Genomic DNA, 16,622 nt, shown 5'->3' with positions numbered 1-16,622 from the left:
ACTACGAAGTCCGAGGTCCAAATTTTCCTGGCACTAATTCACGTAGCTTCGAATTTCCCAATACTTCCCTCTCTATCCCTGCTAAGTGAAAATCTCAACATCCCCTTGTGTTCCCTATTAAAAATGACTCCTCGACATCCATCAAGCGTATTATCATTCGGAACTCTGAATAGTTTCAGCTATAGAGAAAGGTACTAGACGCACAAAAATTCCAGACACGATTTCAATTTGGTCTCGACGCTATAAAAGTTAGCGATCGAATTAGACAGGAATTCCGGTGACGTTCATTCGGCGCGCCCGTGAAAAGTATATCGACAGAGGGCTCCTGTGGAAATCAGTCTCGAGAGTGGACACCCGAAAGCGATTCGTCTCTCGTGCGCCGAGATAACGTTCCATTGCACTCATCGCGCATTAACAGACCGCGCGGCGCGTTACGTCCAACGAACAAGAACCAAAAAGAGGAGGAAGCCAGGGGAATGGAGAAGCTGGAATGTTCCAATCAATTTGTTGCATTTCGATGTCACCGAAAATTCAAACACTCCTCGAAAACTGGAGACCTTTTCACATCTTCAATTCCTCTCTTCTATTCTCTTCGCATCCGAGTCATGAACGAAACGTAATTATTACTATGGAATCACTATTTATCTCAAGTATATTTAACACGTTCACTGCCATGAGAGTTTTAGGCATTCTATAGAATATTCCTTATTCTTTTATAACAATGACAAATCTTGTAGTAATCCATTCACTGCTGGCATAAAATGTGTGATTTCATTTGTACTTTCAATTTATTTTGCTTTATATTACGATACATTTCAAATACCAGTATTGGCCAATTGCCAGTATCAAACTGTCAATCTCTTGCTACGAGTATATTCGTGACTGGCAATGAATGGGTTAACACTTTGACTGCCACGAAAAACTTCAGCGTTTTATGTATCACTTGTTCTTTTGTAGCAAAAATAAGGAGGAATAATTATCAATTATTTGGCACACGATTATTAAGTCACACTATAATCTAGTTATTCGAGTTATTAAACATTTTCATTTGACGCCAGTTATGTTACGAATTATAATTGTCTTCGAGTAATTTGAAAGTTCCGATCATCGGTGACCACCGTGCAGTCAACGTGTTAATAAAAATTTCGATAAGTATAGAACAAGCATATAGAAATGACAGATCTGCCAAAGTATTAACCCTTTGCGGTGGAATGACGACATTTGGCGAGAGGAAACGTTCATATTTGAAGCCTAAGTCGCAGGTAAACAATTACTCGGACAGCAAGTAATTAGCATATAGTTTCTGTTTTTGTTATTATTTAAGCAATTCATATATAATTTAGCTTCATCTGTTGAAGATTTTGTACATTTCAAAGTCTGTTCGTCCGCAAAGGGTCAAAATTCGACAGGCTATTTCCGCAGGAGACACACCATGCACAACGAACGATTTCCCGCTTTGATTTACAGGAAACAAGGAGCCATGCACGGGGTCGTATCGTTTGGTCGCACACCGTAACGGAACAAATAACCGTCACGTCGAGGATCATTTTCGGGCCGGAACAAAAGGGAATTATCGGCGCAACGATATATCCATTTTGGCTGGTCCTTATCGCTTTATCTCCCAGGGCCGGGTCGTTAGACGTTATCTATTTGAACGGCGGGAGGCTACGATGCCAGCGGAATAGAATTTTCGTAAAGTGCATAAGATGATCTCCTAACGTCTTCTCATTCTTCTTTTACTCGGATATTAAGGTCACTACTGGAATATAAGAATCTTCGCGGAGAGAACGAAGATAAAACGAAACGGAATAAAAGGCGCCGCCGGCGTTCTTATCGTTGATTGTACTACTTTCCTCGAATTTCATTCCTCGCCCGTGAATGTTTCACGCGTCAAAAGAACAAATAGAGGATTCACCGCGATAAATAAGTTGCTGGCTAGCTTCTCATTCGCTCGCCGGGTTTCTCAAGTAAATAAAAAGAACGCCCGGATAAGTCTATCCTGGTGAAATTCGTTTGCAGGAATTTGACCGCGTAGAATTTATTTTAGAGATTCGATTCTTTTATACGATCAACAAAACGATCGTTCAAGGGGAAGACTTACTTTCGGGAATTTTCACAGTGAATCAATCGGGCCTTGAATGTGATGAACGTGTAATTATAAAAATTGCGACAGTAGAGTTTTTTTTTGGTTTCTTCGTATGATTATTATGGCATTGTGAAATTATTTATTTCTCTAGTGAGCTTGGGTATTTAATGGTTTTAAGATAGCAATAATTGCGAGATAGGAAAGTAGTCATTTTCGTCAGATTGGTTGTTTTATGTAAATAATATTGAATTATTTCAATGGGTTTTTATGTGTTGAGAATGTATAATGTTGACGATTTAATGGTGAAAATATTAATTTTGTGGTACAAGGGCATCAAAGCATCTTTGATGGCTGAAAATTCTCGTATTTTTAATCCTCTGGTGGCTACTTAACCCAATTTCACGTGACCCAGAGCTAACCTCCAAATTTTCGTGATCTAAACGTCATAACCTAGTTTTCGTTTGAAAGTTAATGTACCGTTTCGGTTTGTGAAATTTAATAAACAGTTTTGCTTCACAATTTCATAAAATGCAGTGGAATTAATGGAGATTACTGTATTAGCCTGAAATCAACAAGACTTCGTTTAACTTGACCTAATTCAATATGGCGTAATTTTGTTCGATCTAATCCGGTTTAATGAGTTGGCGAGGTCTAATCCTTACCCTATATAGTCTCGAGTTAACTTTTAAAATTCACTAAATTAAAATTACAATGTTTGGATCTTATTGGATGAAATCCAAAAGCTAGACAATGTCATTTGATCTACATCTAATCTTCAGATATATAACATTTCATGGTAAAACGTTGCAAACTACACGAAGTCCGAAACTTCAAAAATTGCGAACTCAAACTTCAAACTCACTAAACACTACTCAATCCTCTCGATTCCCAAATAAATACCGCTTTCCTATTACCAATACACGTTAAACTGAACATAACCTCAATTAATTATCTTACTTTCTAACCTTTCCTATTAATCCTATTAATAACCAACAAATATTAACAAAAGGCCATATCAAATTTAACCCTTACAATTCGATTCACTTCCAATATTATCGAGTACAAACTCTTATTCATCATAATTCAAATATTACAATTCACAGCGGTAGAATTCAACATTTTATATTTCCCTCATTCATAGCTACCATAATAAAATTTCACTCTCATACTCTAAAGTGTGCTACTCTTTCAAATAATTTCCAACGCTCTACAACAAATTTTCGTCATAGTCCAGCATGACACACAGGTTCAAACGGTGAACCCCTTGTCCTACAATCACAATTTAACAACAATCAATATTGTCCATTACCCACGGATAAAAGCAAGCAACTGTTCCAACACGATCAGTATATTATCATCAAATAAAATTTCCGTTTGAAGTAAAATAGACAATTTCATCGCGTGCCTTACATGTTGTCCATAGTAAAATATTACTTGAGCTCGGTAGCAACGGCAAATAGTACGTCAACGGGTTGACTACGTATGCACAGAGGTTTTTCGGTTTCGGTGGCATTTATGAAAAGGGACTTTTTACCGCATTTGGGAGGCAAATACCCTATAGTGCGTCGGTAGCTCCGTGTCCCGGCTTATCGCGACAGCTTACGGTGATTCGGAACGGGGAACGCTTTAAGCTCCGTCACGATAGGTGCTCGAACGAAAAGTAGCGATGTGCGTAGTGATACTGTCTCTCTCCTACAGCCAGCCACCCCCCTCCCGGCCCCCGGTCCCCTATGGTAAGGCAACGAGTGCTCTTTCCGCGAAATTGGATCCCGGCCGCGGCGTAACTTGCGGATAACGAGTGCTCCGATTTAGAGATTTCGTATGGGCGAGAGGAATAGGTGGAACGTGGGGGGTTGGATAAAGAAGGGCTGCACAAGGGGCCGGGGGAGGGGGCAAGGAAACGGAATCGATACCCGTCGAAATGTATTCCAGCCCGTGGGCTTCGTACAGGTTCAAAATCTACTCGGAAGAATTCATTCGACGGTTTTCGGGCGTAATGTTTGCCGGAAGCGTGCTTGTGAAAGGGTTGAACGTTGACTATGAGGTGACTCGTAAATAAGGAGGCAGATACGTGGAGGAAGGAATTCGAGGATTTGTTTGAGCTCGTCTGGGTAGATTGCTGCGCAAAATGATCGTTGGGTGGTTGAGATAAGGGGAGAGAATGATTTAAGGCGGTAGTAATGGGTTAATGATAATGGGGTAGGAGAAGTGATGGTAATGAAAATGGGTTTAGAATAGTAGGTGGTTAATTGTAAGAAAAATGACGGGTAATAAAAATAGGGTAATGATAATGGGTTAATGGAAATAGGTTAATAATGATAGGTTAATAACAGTAGGTTGAGAATAGTAATAGGTGAAACAATAGGGGAACAACAGTGATAGGGTAATAACAAAGGGTTAACAATGGTAGGTCAATAATAATGTGACAATAGCAATAGGTTAATAGAAATAGGTTGGCAATAATAATTAATAATAACGACAGGTTGACAGTAGTAATAGGTCAATAGCAATAGGTTAATGATCAAAGTTCACTAAACATAGGTCAATAATAATTTCCTACCACCATCACCCACTATTAATCGCATATTCATTCTCCACTTCCCCACTTTCGAATTTAAAAGTCAATATTAAAGAAGATAACGTTAATAATAGTAAGTCACCATAACTTTGCTATCTATTAGATTCTACCTAACAATAAACAATTCCGAAAACCAGAAAAATATCACTACTAACACACATTTTCCTATTTCCCCAGGAATATTTCAAATTCCTAGACGAGCCGAGGATCGCAGCGAAGTTAAACAGTCCGGTGCAATTTCATTCGACCTAATTGTGCAGGAAATTCGCCTGAAAAATTAATACGACCGCGGTTTCCGCGAAAAGACAGAACCGCGCGGAACAAGAGAAGCGTATCCCTTCCGACGGGAGCAAACGGACATTTTCAAACAATGAAAATTGAAAAGCGGAGCTTTTTGAGAAAATAAAATCACCGGCCCCCATCCTATCGATAGAATTATTACTCGATTAAAAGAGTGCTCCTGAAAAAAATGTATATATATATATATATATATATATATACACACATATGCGGCGTATTCGTTTCTCCGCCCAACGCTTTGTTGTAGCTCAATTCTCGAAACCCAATTAATTTTGTTTGAACGGCGCTTTTTCCAATTTAGCTCGGTGTGCCGCACCCTCTGGCCAACCTTCCAACGTCCGCGGCCTCGGTGTGTACCTTTTACAGGAAGTAAGATTAAACCGTGCGCGTATGTGCTCGCCGGGCTCCAAAGCAGCTGGTCAAATTCGAACTTTCCCGTTACGAGGGAATGGATGTTACAAAAATTTTTCATGTGCCGTTAACCTGGTATTGAGGAGCACGTTACATTCGCAAGGAACACCTGGACTGTGAATTGGAAGCACTGGATGCTAGCCAATTCTAATTTAGCGGAGGCGATAATGGATGTCTTTATTGCATCAACGGATAAAAGATAGAAATGAACTAGCCTACTGGCCTATCAATAACCTAAAATTCTCTTTTGATGCACTGAAGTCCAGTTTCGGATGTCCTAACATTATTGCACCTAATCTAGGTGCAAGCTAGCTAGGAACTTGGTTGAGAGATATTTTAACTGATAGATTTAGCTAATAGATTATAGAACTAACTGATACATTTAACTAATAGATTACAGAACTAACTGATATATTTAACTAATAGATTCAACTAGATTAACATGTACAATATATACCTACAAGAAATAAGTTTTCAACGTATTATCTTTAATTTCGAATGCTTCCTAGCTAAGGACAAACAGTCTGTAATCTATCTGTGAAGAGTTGTTCAAGGACATCTACATTCAGTGCTAACTCAGGATTATACTGAAATCTATGTAACAGATCTAACTGTATCTATATCTTCAAGTCAGGTTTACATTAGCTACCAAACCAACAATCTGTCTACCAAGACAACCTTGCCAAAAGTACTCTACCAAGTCCACTGCTAACCATCGTCAAACCCTAACTCCACCACACCCAATTCCGAACCCTTCTAGCCCGAAGAGCCCTAACTGGTCCAGGACAAGACACTTTTCCCTTGCACTCTGCACGCCTTTCAGCCATAAACACATTCTTCCCATCCCCGAAGCCTGAGTCAGGCGGACCGGGAAGAAGGCAGCTAAGGTGGACCACGTACTCCGCGAGCAGACTATACACGGCACACGAGGGACACGTGTACGTGCGCATCGATCGTTCGGCTTGAGTAACGCTGGCCGGGTGATCGTAACGGTGTATCTGGTTTTTTCCCCTCAGCCGGCCGTTATTGGCTACCGAGGGCAAGACGGATGCAAGGGCCGAAGAAAAATCGATGCGCCCGCCGGGACAATCAGTTCCCGTTTATCGAGTGTTTTAATAGGCCAGTTAAAAAATTACCCGGGCGATGTCGGCGCACCGAGATCGGTTAAGAGGCTAAAGCCACCGGGGGTGGGGGCCGGCCGCCCCAGCTTGTATTCAGATTAAGGAGTTTTTGCCAGGGAGAAGAAAACCGAACGTGCGTCGATCGATTTCACTTTAACGATGCATCGAATATTTTATGCAACGCGCCCCCGCGACGGAAGCAAGGATCGCCGAGCCACCGATACACTGAAAAACCGAAGCAATTATACGAATCTCCGGGGGAACGCGATAGAAGCACTCCGCTGAATTTTTTAAACCGCGCGAACGGAGGTATTTGGCGTTGGACACTGAAATGTTTTTGTTCCGTTCAGCTTTGGTATTATAATATTGAATAAATATCTTACTCCCGGGGTGGAGGTTTAAAGTGTTTTGAAGTTTTGATAAGAATATGAGATTCGTGGAAGAGTAGAGGTAGATGAATAAACTACAGACGTAAGGGTTGTAAATTGTAACTTTTCCATCACATACCAAAATAATCTATAGCTAACCAGTTAAGCGTGGAATTTAGTTTGAAAAATCTCTCATTGTGCGTGCAATAAAGTCAAATAATGAAGTGTATACACGTTAAATGCATGCCAAATGCACTTAAAATATATCCGAAAAACTAAAGCGAAACGAAGGAGAATTATATGTTTGTCTGAAAAAATAAATAATCCATCGTTGAAGAAGTTAGCATCATTAAAGAGTTTTAAGATGACGTGTACACTCGTCAAACACAGTTAACTGGTTAATTCACCCTCCAATTACCTCTCGAATCCACTTAATTCCGAAAGTACAACGGAACCGTTAGATAAAAGAAAAAACTATCGTTAATGACAGCATCGCGATGAAGGGTGAGACTTGAATATTTTCCTTCAATCCCTCCCCCAAACGAAACAGCAAAAATATACATCAACCGAATGGTTAAAAAAGCTACCGAATATTTATCTTCGATTTCACCCCCGACCACCCCAAATGATCCCCACAATCATCCTCCTAGCATCGTACACTCCACGCAACAGCCCCTTCCACGTATCCACGAACTCGGGCCGCCGAAAATCGTCCTAGGGAACCCACCCCCGAAACCCGCCATCCACCCTCGAATTTCACTGGAAACGTTTTATGCGGCGCTCTCCGGTTGGCACGTCGCCCCGGGGCGCTTTGTCAATGGCAGGGTAGGTGGGGGGTGCAAGAAAGGAAGGGTGAAGTTAATTAATAAAAGCTCGAACGAAACGGCCGTCTAGGGGGTCACCCCCGACCCACCCCCCGGGTCTGTCGCGGATAAAGGGATGAAATACGATCCGTGCATCGTTTCATGCCCGTTAGGAAACCGATATTTTCACTTGCAATTCAAACGAGACTCACGTGTCCTGTATGAGGAACGTGTCGTCCTTGGTGTCGATGCAGATGCCCTTGCTGGTCATGACGGACCCGTTCACCGTCACCGGTTCCGGATTACCCGACTGGAACCATCGGCCGTTCCACTCCTTCTGGAACTCGCAGGCTGCAACAGAAAGAGGACGAGAACCACAGTCGGGCTACGGTCAACGGGATTTTTACATTTTTTTAATCTGCGCCGGGTACCGGTCGATAAATAAAAGCGCGGTATATTATCCGTCGACGGGGAATATTCAAAGCGACGGGACGGGACGGGTCGAGCCGGGTCGGGTCGGCACGACGGACGGGTGGAAACGGTCTGGCGGGTCACTCGGCCCGTGTAAAGACCGCTCGATCGGCTCTTTTGTCGGCTGAGCGCAAAGTTTCGACGACAGTTCTGTTCCGTTATACTCGTCATTCTTTTTTTTTCTCTTTCTTTCTTTTCGCTGCTTCATTTTTTTTTTTTGTTCACGGTGAACCGGCCTGTATCGGGAACCGCGTTCTTTATGTCTTTGTTCGTTTTTGCTCGATTTTTGGAACGGCGACACATTTGTCTCGGGTGCGTGACGACGGTTGGATCATTTGGATTCGTCGATTGAGTTTCATGGAATTTGTTCCTGATTGGATTTCGTTGGATTCGGTGGATTAGGGAAACTGATAGACTGATGGGGTAGATTAGAGATGTTTGACGGCGTTGGAAGAATTAGGTTAGGTTGCTGGGTGTGTGCGGGGTAGACGGATTTAGGTTAAGTAGATTTGGGCGAGGCATAACGGGTTTAAAGTTAGCAGGTCTGGGTCAAGTACATATGAGATTGGACCACTGAACTGGTTGTCGCTAGGGTAGACACGGGACATGCTGTTTGTCCAAGTTTGACGTAACGGATCTAGGTAGATCTAGGTTAGACTAGGTCTCCAGAATGATTGCTCTGTGGCTAGTTAGAGTATCAAGTTTGCCTTACACTAGTCTTAGTTTAGACTACTAAGTTAGCTACAGCGTATCAAGTTTGACTTATTTCTAAAATACATTAGGGTCAACTAAAAATAAACTGAGTGTCAGTCGTGTCATGAGATGTAGGTCAACCTATGTCATCAGTGTTACAGTGTTCGACCAACAAGATTAACCCTAACTCACCAACCGACAACTCAGGTAGTTAGCACTCAACCAAAAGATACTATCAGCAACGAAACTAAACTTACAACCACATTCCTCAGAACCACTAATTAATCCACCAACCCCAATTAACCAATACTCTCGTCAAACCAGCACCAATAAAACTGGCAAAACTCCAACATCTTAGTACTCCACAATCCACGTCATCCCCAAAAGACCCAAAGACCCAAAGGAAGATCCCAAACTTACAACCACATTTCAGAACCACTAATTAATCCAGCAACCCCAATTAACGAATACTCTCGTTAAACCAGCACCAATAAAACCGCCGAAACTCGAACATCTTAGTACTGCACAATCCACGTCATCCCCAAAAGATCCAAAGACCCAAAGCAAGATCCTCTCCTTCGACAGCATAGCCAGTCTTCCCGCGTCTTCCATTTATAAATCGTCCGGAAACGAGCCGTTCTGTGCAACGAGGCACGCGTTCGTCCATTCATCAAACCGCTGCGCTGCAGCTGCAGAAGAAGAAGAAGACTAGCAAGAGCCAGGGATCCGTGGAGTCCTCCTTTCGTTTCGGTCCGCAAATCATCTTAATGCACGCGAACCAAGGCGAAAGCCTGGCCTGGCTGAGCGCAATAATATTCCCCATCTGCACCTCCTCGCAATAACCCCCGAAGTAATCGGGGAAACAAAAATACGGAGGGGTGCAGGGATTACAGGCAGGCATATCTCAGCGTCGCCAAGAAATCGCCAAGAAGAGATTCCGCGACGGGGCGCGAGAGCTAGCGAGCGAGGCCAGGATTCCGAAACACTCGGATTTATTAAATGCAAAATGCTTCCAACAAACAATGCTTAATCGCGACGTCTCCTCCCACGTAATCCCCGCCGCTACAGGTAGAGTCTTCCTGGATACTATTCCGAGTAGCAGGGGGATGAAATTGACGTCCCCCCTCGGGTTCGTTCCTCGCCGCCCGCCACAGCCACCTTGATAATCCGATCTCTCTAAGGAGATTCTCCATTTTTACAAGGCCCGTCTAGGGGCGTTCGAAATATTCGCGGAATCCCGGGGGTTTAGTAGATAGCACTGGCGAGAACAGTACAACGGGAAACATGGTTGTTTAACCCTTTGGACGTTGGGAATTTCTTCTTGGCTGGATTGTTCGCTTGATTTTTGAAAGGGACGCGGTGATTTTTTGATCGTTGCTGTTTTTTACATGTTGATAGAGGGTTAATTGAATTATTGATTGATTTTGCTTGATTCGGAAGTTGCAGTTTCTATGGGTTATTTTTGTTGAAATTTGTATACCTATGTATATCTAGTTTAGAGTGTGATATTCCAAAGTTTTGTATTGAATAAGAATTCTATAGTTACCAATATTTTCTGAGTATCAACCCTTTAAACTTTTTCACTTGGAAAACTTTACTCCATAATTATAATTTACATGTATATCTTACAAAATTAATTTCGTTCAATGTACTTTCAATTTTCATTGAAATATTTCTCAAATGTCAGCCCCTCTAAATATTTCACTTGAAAAACCCTCCTCCATAATTATTATTAACATGTATGTCTTGCAAAATTAACTTCGATCAATGTACTTTCAAAATTTCATTAAAGCAATGGACCAGGTAAATAAAAATTTGTCAAATATCAACCTTCCAAATATTTCGCTTGAAAAACTCTCCTCCATAATTATTATTCACATGTATATCTTGCAAAATAAACTTTATCCAATGTACTTTCAAAATTTCATTGAAATAATGGTCCAAGTAAATAAAAATTTGTCAAATATCAACCTTCCAAATATTTCGCTTGAAAAACTCTCCTCCATAATTATTATTCACATGTATATCTTGCAAAATAAACTTTATCCAATGTACTTTCAAAATTTCATTGCAATAAAGGTCCAGGGAAATAAATATTTTTCAAGTGACAACAGCTTGAACATTTTTTCAGGTCAAAAAGGGACTCGAAGGGTCGAAAACAAAAGCCAGGGGTGGACGATGGTTCCACGTAGCCCGCGAATTCGTTCCAATTGTTTAAAAGTACGGAAACAGGTCGACAAGGAGCTTCTGAACACGCTTGTTCCAGGATTCAGCGAGCTGTGCTGCGTTTCCGTCGGCCATTACCGTCATTACTTTATAACGTCGTCCTCCCACACCCCATCCCACCGTTCCATACCCTCGGTATGTATTTTCTTGAGAGCATCTCGTGGTCCAAGATCGAGCGAGTTTCTCGGACGCTCGCGGCTTTCGGATTTTTTACGCTTCACGGTGAATAGTTTCTCTTTCGCTTCGCTCTTCTCATTCGCCGCGTGGATAGACTGGTTTTTATGGCTGAAGATGTGTGGATGCGTTGACAGTACAGTGGTATTTGTTTTATAAAAATATTTCTGGCAATAGGACGATAAATAATTGTGCACTGTTGGATGAGTTTGGAGTAAGTAGAATCGGCTCCTGATGATCAGACGCATAGAACAGTTGAGACAATGATATTTAATTAGCTAAATTTTATATATGAGAAATATCAATCTATAGAATATAAAATAGACGAATGTTGATAAAAATTGAAGAACGTTGTTATTTTATTTCTGACAGGAGTTCGGAATAAGTAAAATTGTCCTGTGATGGTCAGACGCACTGAAAAGTTCAGAAAATGATAGCTAAATTTGTATGCATTTGAGAAATATCAATCTATAGAATATAAAATAGAGGAATGTTGATAAAAATTGAAGAACATTGTTATTTTATTTTTTACACAGGTTTGTATGGTAGAAATCCTTCTAAAGCTATCTACAATTTTAGTTCAGTTCCAAAATCATTTAATACCAAAACTGATCTTAATATTATAAATCTATGCTTCTATTTACATTTTTATTGACATACGTTGCTCTTTATTGCACTCTATTTTTTCAGTACTTTATCTATAATTATACACACTTGCATCACAACTCTAAGGCCCATCAAATAATAAATAAATCAATAAACTTCTTCAAATTCCTAACAGAAATAATTATTTCCAAGTCAACCCTTATTTCTTTATATTACTTAGAAAAATTGCTTCTTCAGAGAGATTCAGTACACATTGATAATAACAAATACACCACGGTAGTTGATCCGCAGACGTCCCCTCGAGAAAGATTTCAATCCACACGCTCTCCTTTGATTTTCCCGTAGAATTATTTTCTTATCCGGTTGTACCCCGCTCTTTATCGCATCTCTGCCGGCGTAATCCCGGATCGTTCCACTTAGCCCGGTAAGGCCGCAAGCCACAAACAATTTTCATTTCGAAATTAAAGAACAATCATCCGTTCGAATTAATCCGCGAGGAAATCCCGGAAAATGCGAGGCCCCGGATCCTTCGCCCGGCCCTCGGCTCTCTTCAACCCTAATTATTTCCTCCTTCGCCCCGAGATAAACGGACCGCACTCAACCCCCCCCCCCTCGACGAACAATACCAAAAAGAAGGGAAAAAACAAAGAAAATCGTCTTCCCTCTTGGACTAATCCTCCCCGCCCACTTTTTACCACTAATATATAATATCCTACAGGCTTGGGGAAAGAACATAGTGTTAGGGGCAGATACATTCGATATAGAAATTAATCGAATCCATTTTCCTTCAATTAATTTACATTCGTTTAGAATTCAAATACTTTTTTGTTTTACATTGAGATTTTCCAGTTTCCTCTTAAATATAGGATTTATAGGGAACAGTGTGAGATTTTTCAAATTTTCTTTCGAAAATAGGTATTAAATTAAATATTAAGAAATCTATCTAATTAATTTTTAATCATTAGAAGATATTGGAGTAACCCCTTAAAATAGAAAGTTCCAAGGTATATGGTGCTATTAGAATTAAAATTAAGGATTATATTCATTTGATTATTATAGAACTGTTATAACAAATTTTTGTTTATACAGAAACAGATAAATAATATTCTGAATTTAAATGAACGTTAAAGAGACTACTTATTGATTGGTGGAGTATTGTTTCGAGCTTTCCTTTTTACTACCCCATTCGTTGATATAATTAGTAATTAATTATTATTCCCTGGGCCAACCCCTGGCGACCCTCTCCAAGATTTAGGTAGCTTGAAAGGACAACGCGGGGGTAAGGATAATTCCTCTTGCCACTGTGGGGGAAGTAATGCTTTCCGTTTTAATATCGTGTATGGAAGCTAATGGCGACATTTTTGTGTTGTACACCTGCGTTCGACGTTCGCTGTAATTGCTCCTTTTTTTACGGTACGCGCATAAACATTACTTAATGACTCTTTGAACTCTAAAAGAAATTGGAAAGCCCTCGTTGAACTTTGAAATTTCAAGGAATAAGTTCAAACGAAACTTTCTATTCTAATTAACTTACTTTACTGTGCACATTAAAATAAGCTATAGAATAAAAATTCTAATTTCGTTATAATAATATTACAACTTGACAAAGTACAATAAACATTCGTTAACCTCGAGAGATGACTCTCAGTCACCATTCATATAACAAAGTTACAAAGTGTTATACATAATATTCAGTTTCGTATAATATATCAATATGTGAAATATAAAATAGCTTTGTTTCTTAATTCACGTATGTGTCCCAATTAGCTCGTTTCAAATAGTGTTGTCTATGTCTCATCGGAAAGTCTCGAATACTTCCAACGAAAAGTTTTCGAGTGTAAAGAGTTACTCATTAATTAATCTCCAAATCTCTAATTAGCATCCCACACCTTGCTCAACAACAAAAAATCTTTCAAATTGTTTCCATTATCATATACAACCCTCTGCACTCCAACAGTTTTCTACCAAAAATGTTCAACACACTTTCTGATGGAACATAATCAACATTTCTTGAAACTAACTTAATCGTACATAAATTAACCCTTTGCACTCTTATGTCGAGCGTGACTCGATATGAAATTTATTCAAAGGCGTGCTGCTTCGGCAATATATTTTTAAAATAGATTATATTATATTAATATTTTCAATATTATTTCTAAGAAGAATCCTTTACATTAAAAACTATCTATTCTTTCAAATGCATTTCAAATAAAGTATCGTAATAATACAGTTATCGACAAAAATTGAAAAGAAATTCGGAGTGCAAAGGGTTAAAGAGGCCATTTTATTTTAACCCTTTGCACTCGAAAGTTTTTCACTTGTAATATTCTATACTTCCTAATTCGATGTAGACAAGATTCTTTAAAATGAACTTAACAAGAAATCATACACAAATTAGTTAACAAAGCTATTTTCTTTCAATACTTCACGACTGTCAAGTGCAAAGGGTTAATACTAAACTTAAGATCAAGCATTATGCTTCATAATCCTCCTATACCAAAGTGACAACGGATATGCGCCTGTGTAATGCAAAGGGATAACAATCTTCCCCGAAACGACGATATACAGGTCAACATCCTGTCAAAAATCCTAATTAACGATACCACGAACGACCGAGGACCGCAGGACGTATTTAATCCGGACGCTATTGCCGGAATTGAAGTGGCCCTCTAATTGATCAACGCTGGAACGAACGACTCCGGCGAAGCACCCTTTCCGGCGAACGCGTTCACGCAATGCACCCCCTCCCCTTCTAAACAAAAACTCAATAGTCCATAAATAAATGATTACCGGGCAATTACATCCGGCCCGGCGAATGAAACAGCTGTCACCCGGTCGTCCATTAACGGCGCCCGCCAATTTCCGGGAACGAATGGCCATATCACGTGCCGAAAATTACTGACTTTGTTCCCCGGTATCTTTCAGGAGACACCTCAGAGTAGGGACGTTTGCGTATTCTCTGTGAATCGCGCGAGCGGAGCGGCCCTACCACGATTTTACGAGGCCGCCGGGATCGGCAATTACCGGGTCCGCGTGTATCCGAGTCAGCCGAGGGGACAAATTTTCTAAAAACTGCCGAGCAAACATTAATGGTCTCACACGTGTCCAGATCTTGGCTGGAGGGATCGCACCGTGGGGACTGTGTTCCCGGAAATAAAGGGGGATTAAAGGAACGCCGCCATGGGCCGCGAAACCACTGGAATTCACCAGGGGTTGTTGGGGTATGATATTTTCTTGGGGAAGAGAATTTTGAGTAGGAGAATTTTTTGGCTGAGCGACTGGGATTGCGGAATGATTTTTGAGGATGTTTGATAGTTAAAGTATAATATATTATAGTTGGATTTAAAGAGAATATAATAGATTATAATTGGAATGTGATTTTATAATTGGATTGTAATTCGGGGGTGGTTTTATAAATTAGATTATTATTCGAATGGAAATGGATAAGGTATATGAATATATTTATTTGTAAAGTATAGATGTAGATAAGTGTAGATGTAGCTGAAATCTGGGAAGGAGGTTATTTGTTAATATATTATGTAAACAGAAGTTCCGTGAAATTTGTTTACACTAGATTCCTTATTAATCTGCACAATTTTAGTCTATAGTTTTGTTCTATCTTTACTATTTTCTAAGATATACGTAATAATATATTTCAGTGTCATATTCGTCGACACTGGGGGTAGTTTTCACCCCTTCAAAATAACCGATTTATACGAAGATTCACGTCTATTACTTCTCGATCAACAATCCAAAGTTTCATCTATTAATTCCTCCAATGCCCCATTAATTCAAACAATTTTTGTTTATTTACAAAAACAGAATTTCACTTTCCCAAGAATCACAGAAGAAACGAACAGCAAGCTATTTAGACCAATCCACCACCATCAGCGAAAGGACCCGACAGAAACCGCAGCGCAAGGTATCACCGAGCCGACGTAGATATACGTCACCAGCGCCGCGCGAGGGATACCGTCCAGCGGACAGCGCGACCCGCGGCGGACTAGTCGATTTCCCAAACTTTTTCAATCTACCCTTCATCCTGTCGAATATTAAAACACGTCAGGTCCGCGGCACCCCGTAAATCACGTTCCCGTTGGCTAGGAACGAGCGGAGCAACAAAACCAACCCCCACGCCGCCCACCCCCGGCCGGTAGAAGATTTCGGCCCGCCAGACGAATCAATCGCTCGTCAGAGCCATTAAAAAATGGATTATCGAAGAGAGCGAAATTACCAATTTCCACTTAGCCCGGGGAATTATTGAAAAAGCTTGGACCACGCACCGACAGATTTTCAGGTTAAGGCTCCATTTAGTCTAGTACACCTCTCCCCCGCCCGCCAACCCCCTACACGGTTAATTCGATTTTTATGTATACCCCGGGCCCTACACGTCCTCCAACGTCTACCGCCACCCCCGAACCCCTTCGATCCGGGGAGAATGATTGGGTTTCAGGCGGAAATAACTTGATTAAAATAATCTATCACCCGAGCAGTGACAAGGGTGATTGGCTATCTGAGTTAAATATGATGGAGCGGCCACTTTTCCATACGCACACCTAGCCACGCCTATGTCCGCGTCTCTGTCAACCCCTTTTCTAGCTGCCTCACAGTCGATTTCATACACCCCCGGCTGGCTGACTCTCTCCTACAGCTTCCTCTCTCTCTATCTGTCTCTCTCTCTCTATCTCTCTCTCCCTCCCTCTCTCTCACTCTCTATCCCTCTCTCTCTCTCTCTATCTGCCCGCGTCTCTCAGTATCGACAGAGGCAAATTGATTGGTAATATG

At 40.8% G+C, this 16,622-nt stretch overlaps 1 protein-coding gene across 10 annotated transcripts in view; it reads right to left on the bottom strand.

Annotated features, from left to right (window-relative positions):
* The window catches only part of LOC116424529 (uncharacterized), a 368,994-nt gene that overhangs the window by 89,895 nt on the left and 262,477 nt on the right, over positions 1-16,622 (bottom strand). For 9 of the 10 annotated variants that reach the window (XM_076365198.1, XM_076365207.1, XM_076365205.1 and 6 more), the window contains one exon: positions 7,880-8,018. The exons of the other annotated variant lie outside the window; for it this stretch is intronic. In XM_076365198.1, the coding sequence (XP_076221313.1) occupies positions 7,880-8,018 (139 nt within the window). The remainder of the gene's footprint in view (positions 1-7,879; positions 8,019-16,622) is intronic. 10 annotated transcript variants of the gene reach the window in all.

Source organism: Nomia melanderi, chromosome 2 (genome assembly GCF_051020985.1).
Source record: "Nomia melanderi isolate GNS246 chromosome 2, iyNomMela1, whole genome shotgun sequence".
NCBI lineage: Eukaryota > Metazoa > Arthropoda > Insecta > Hymenoptera > Halictidae > Nomia > Nomia melanderi.
This window is presented reverse-complemented; position numbering and strand designations above follow the sequence as displayed.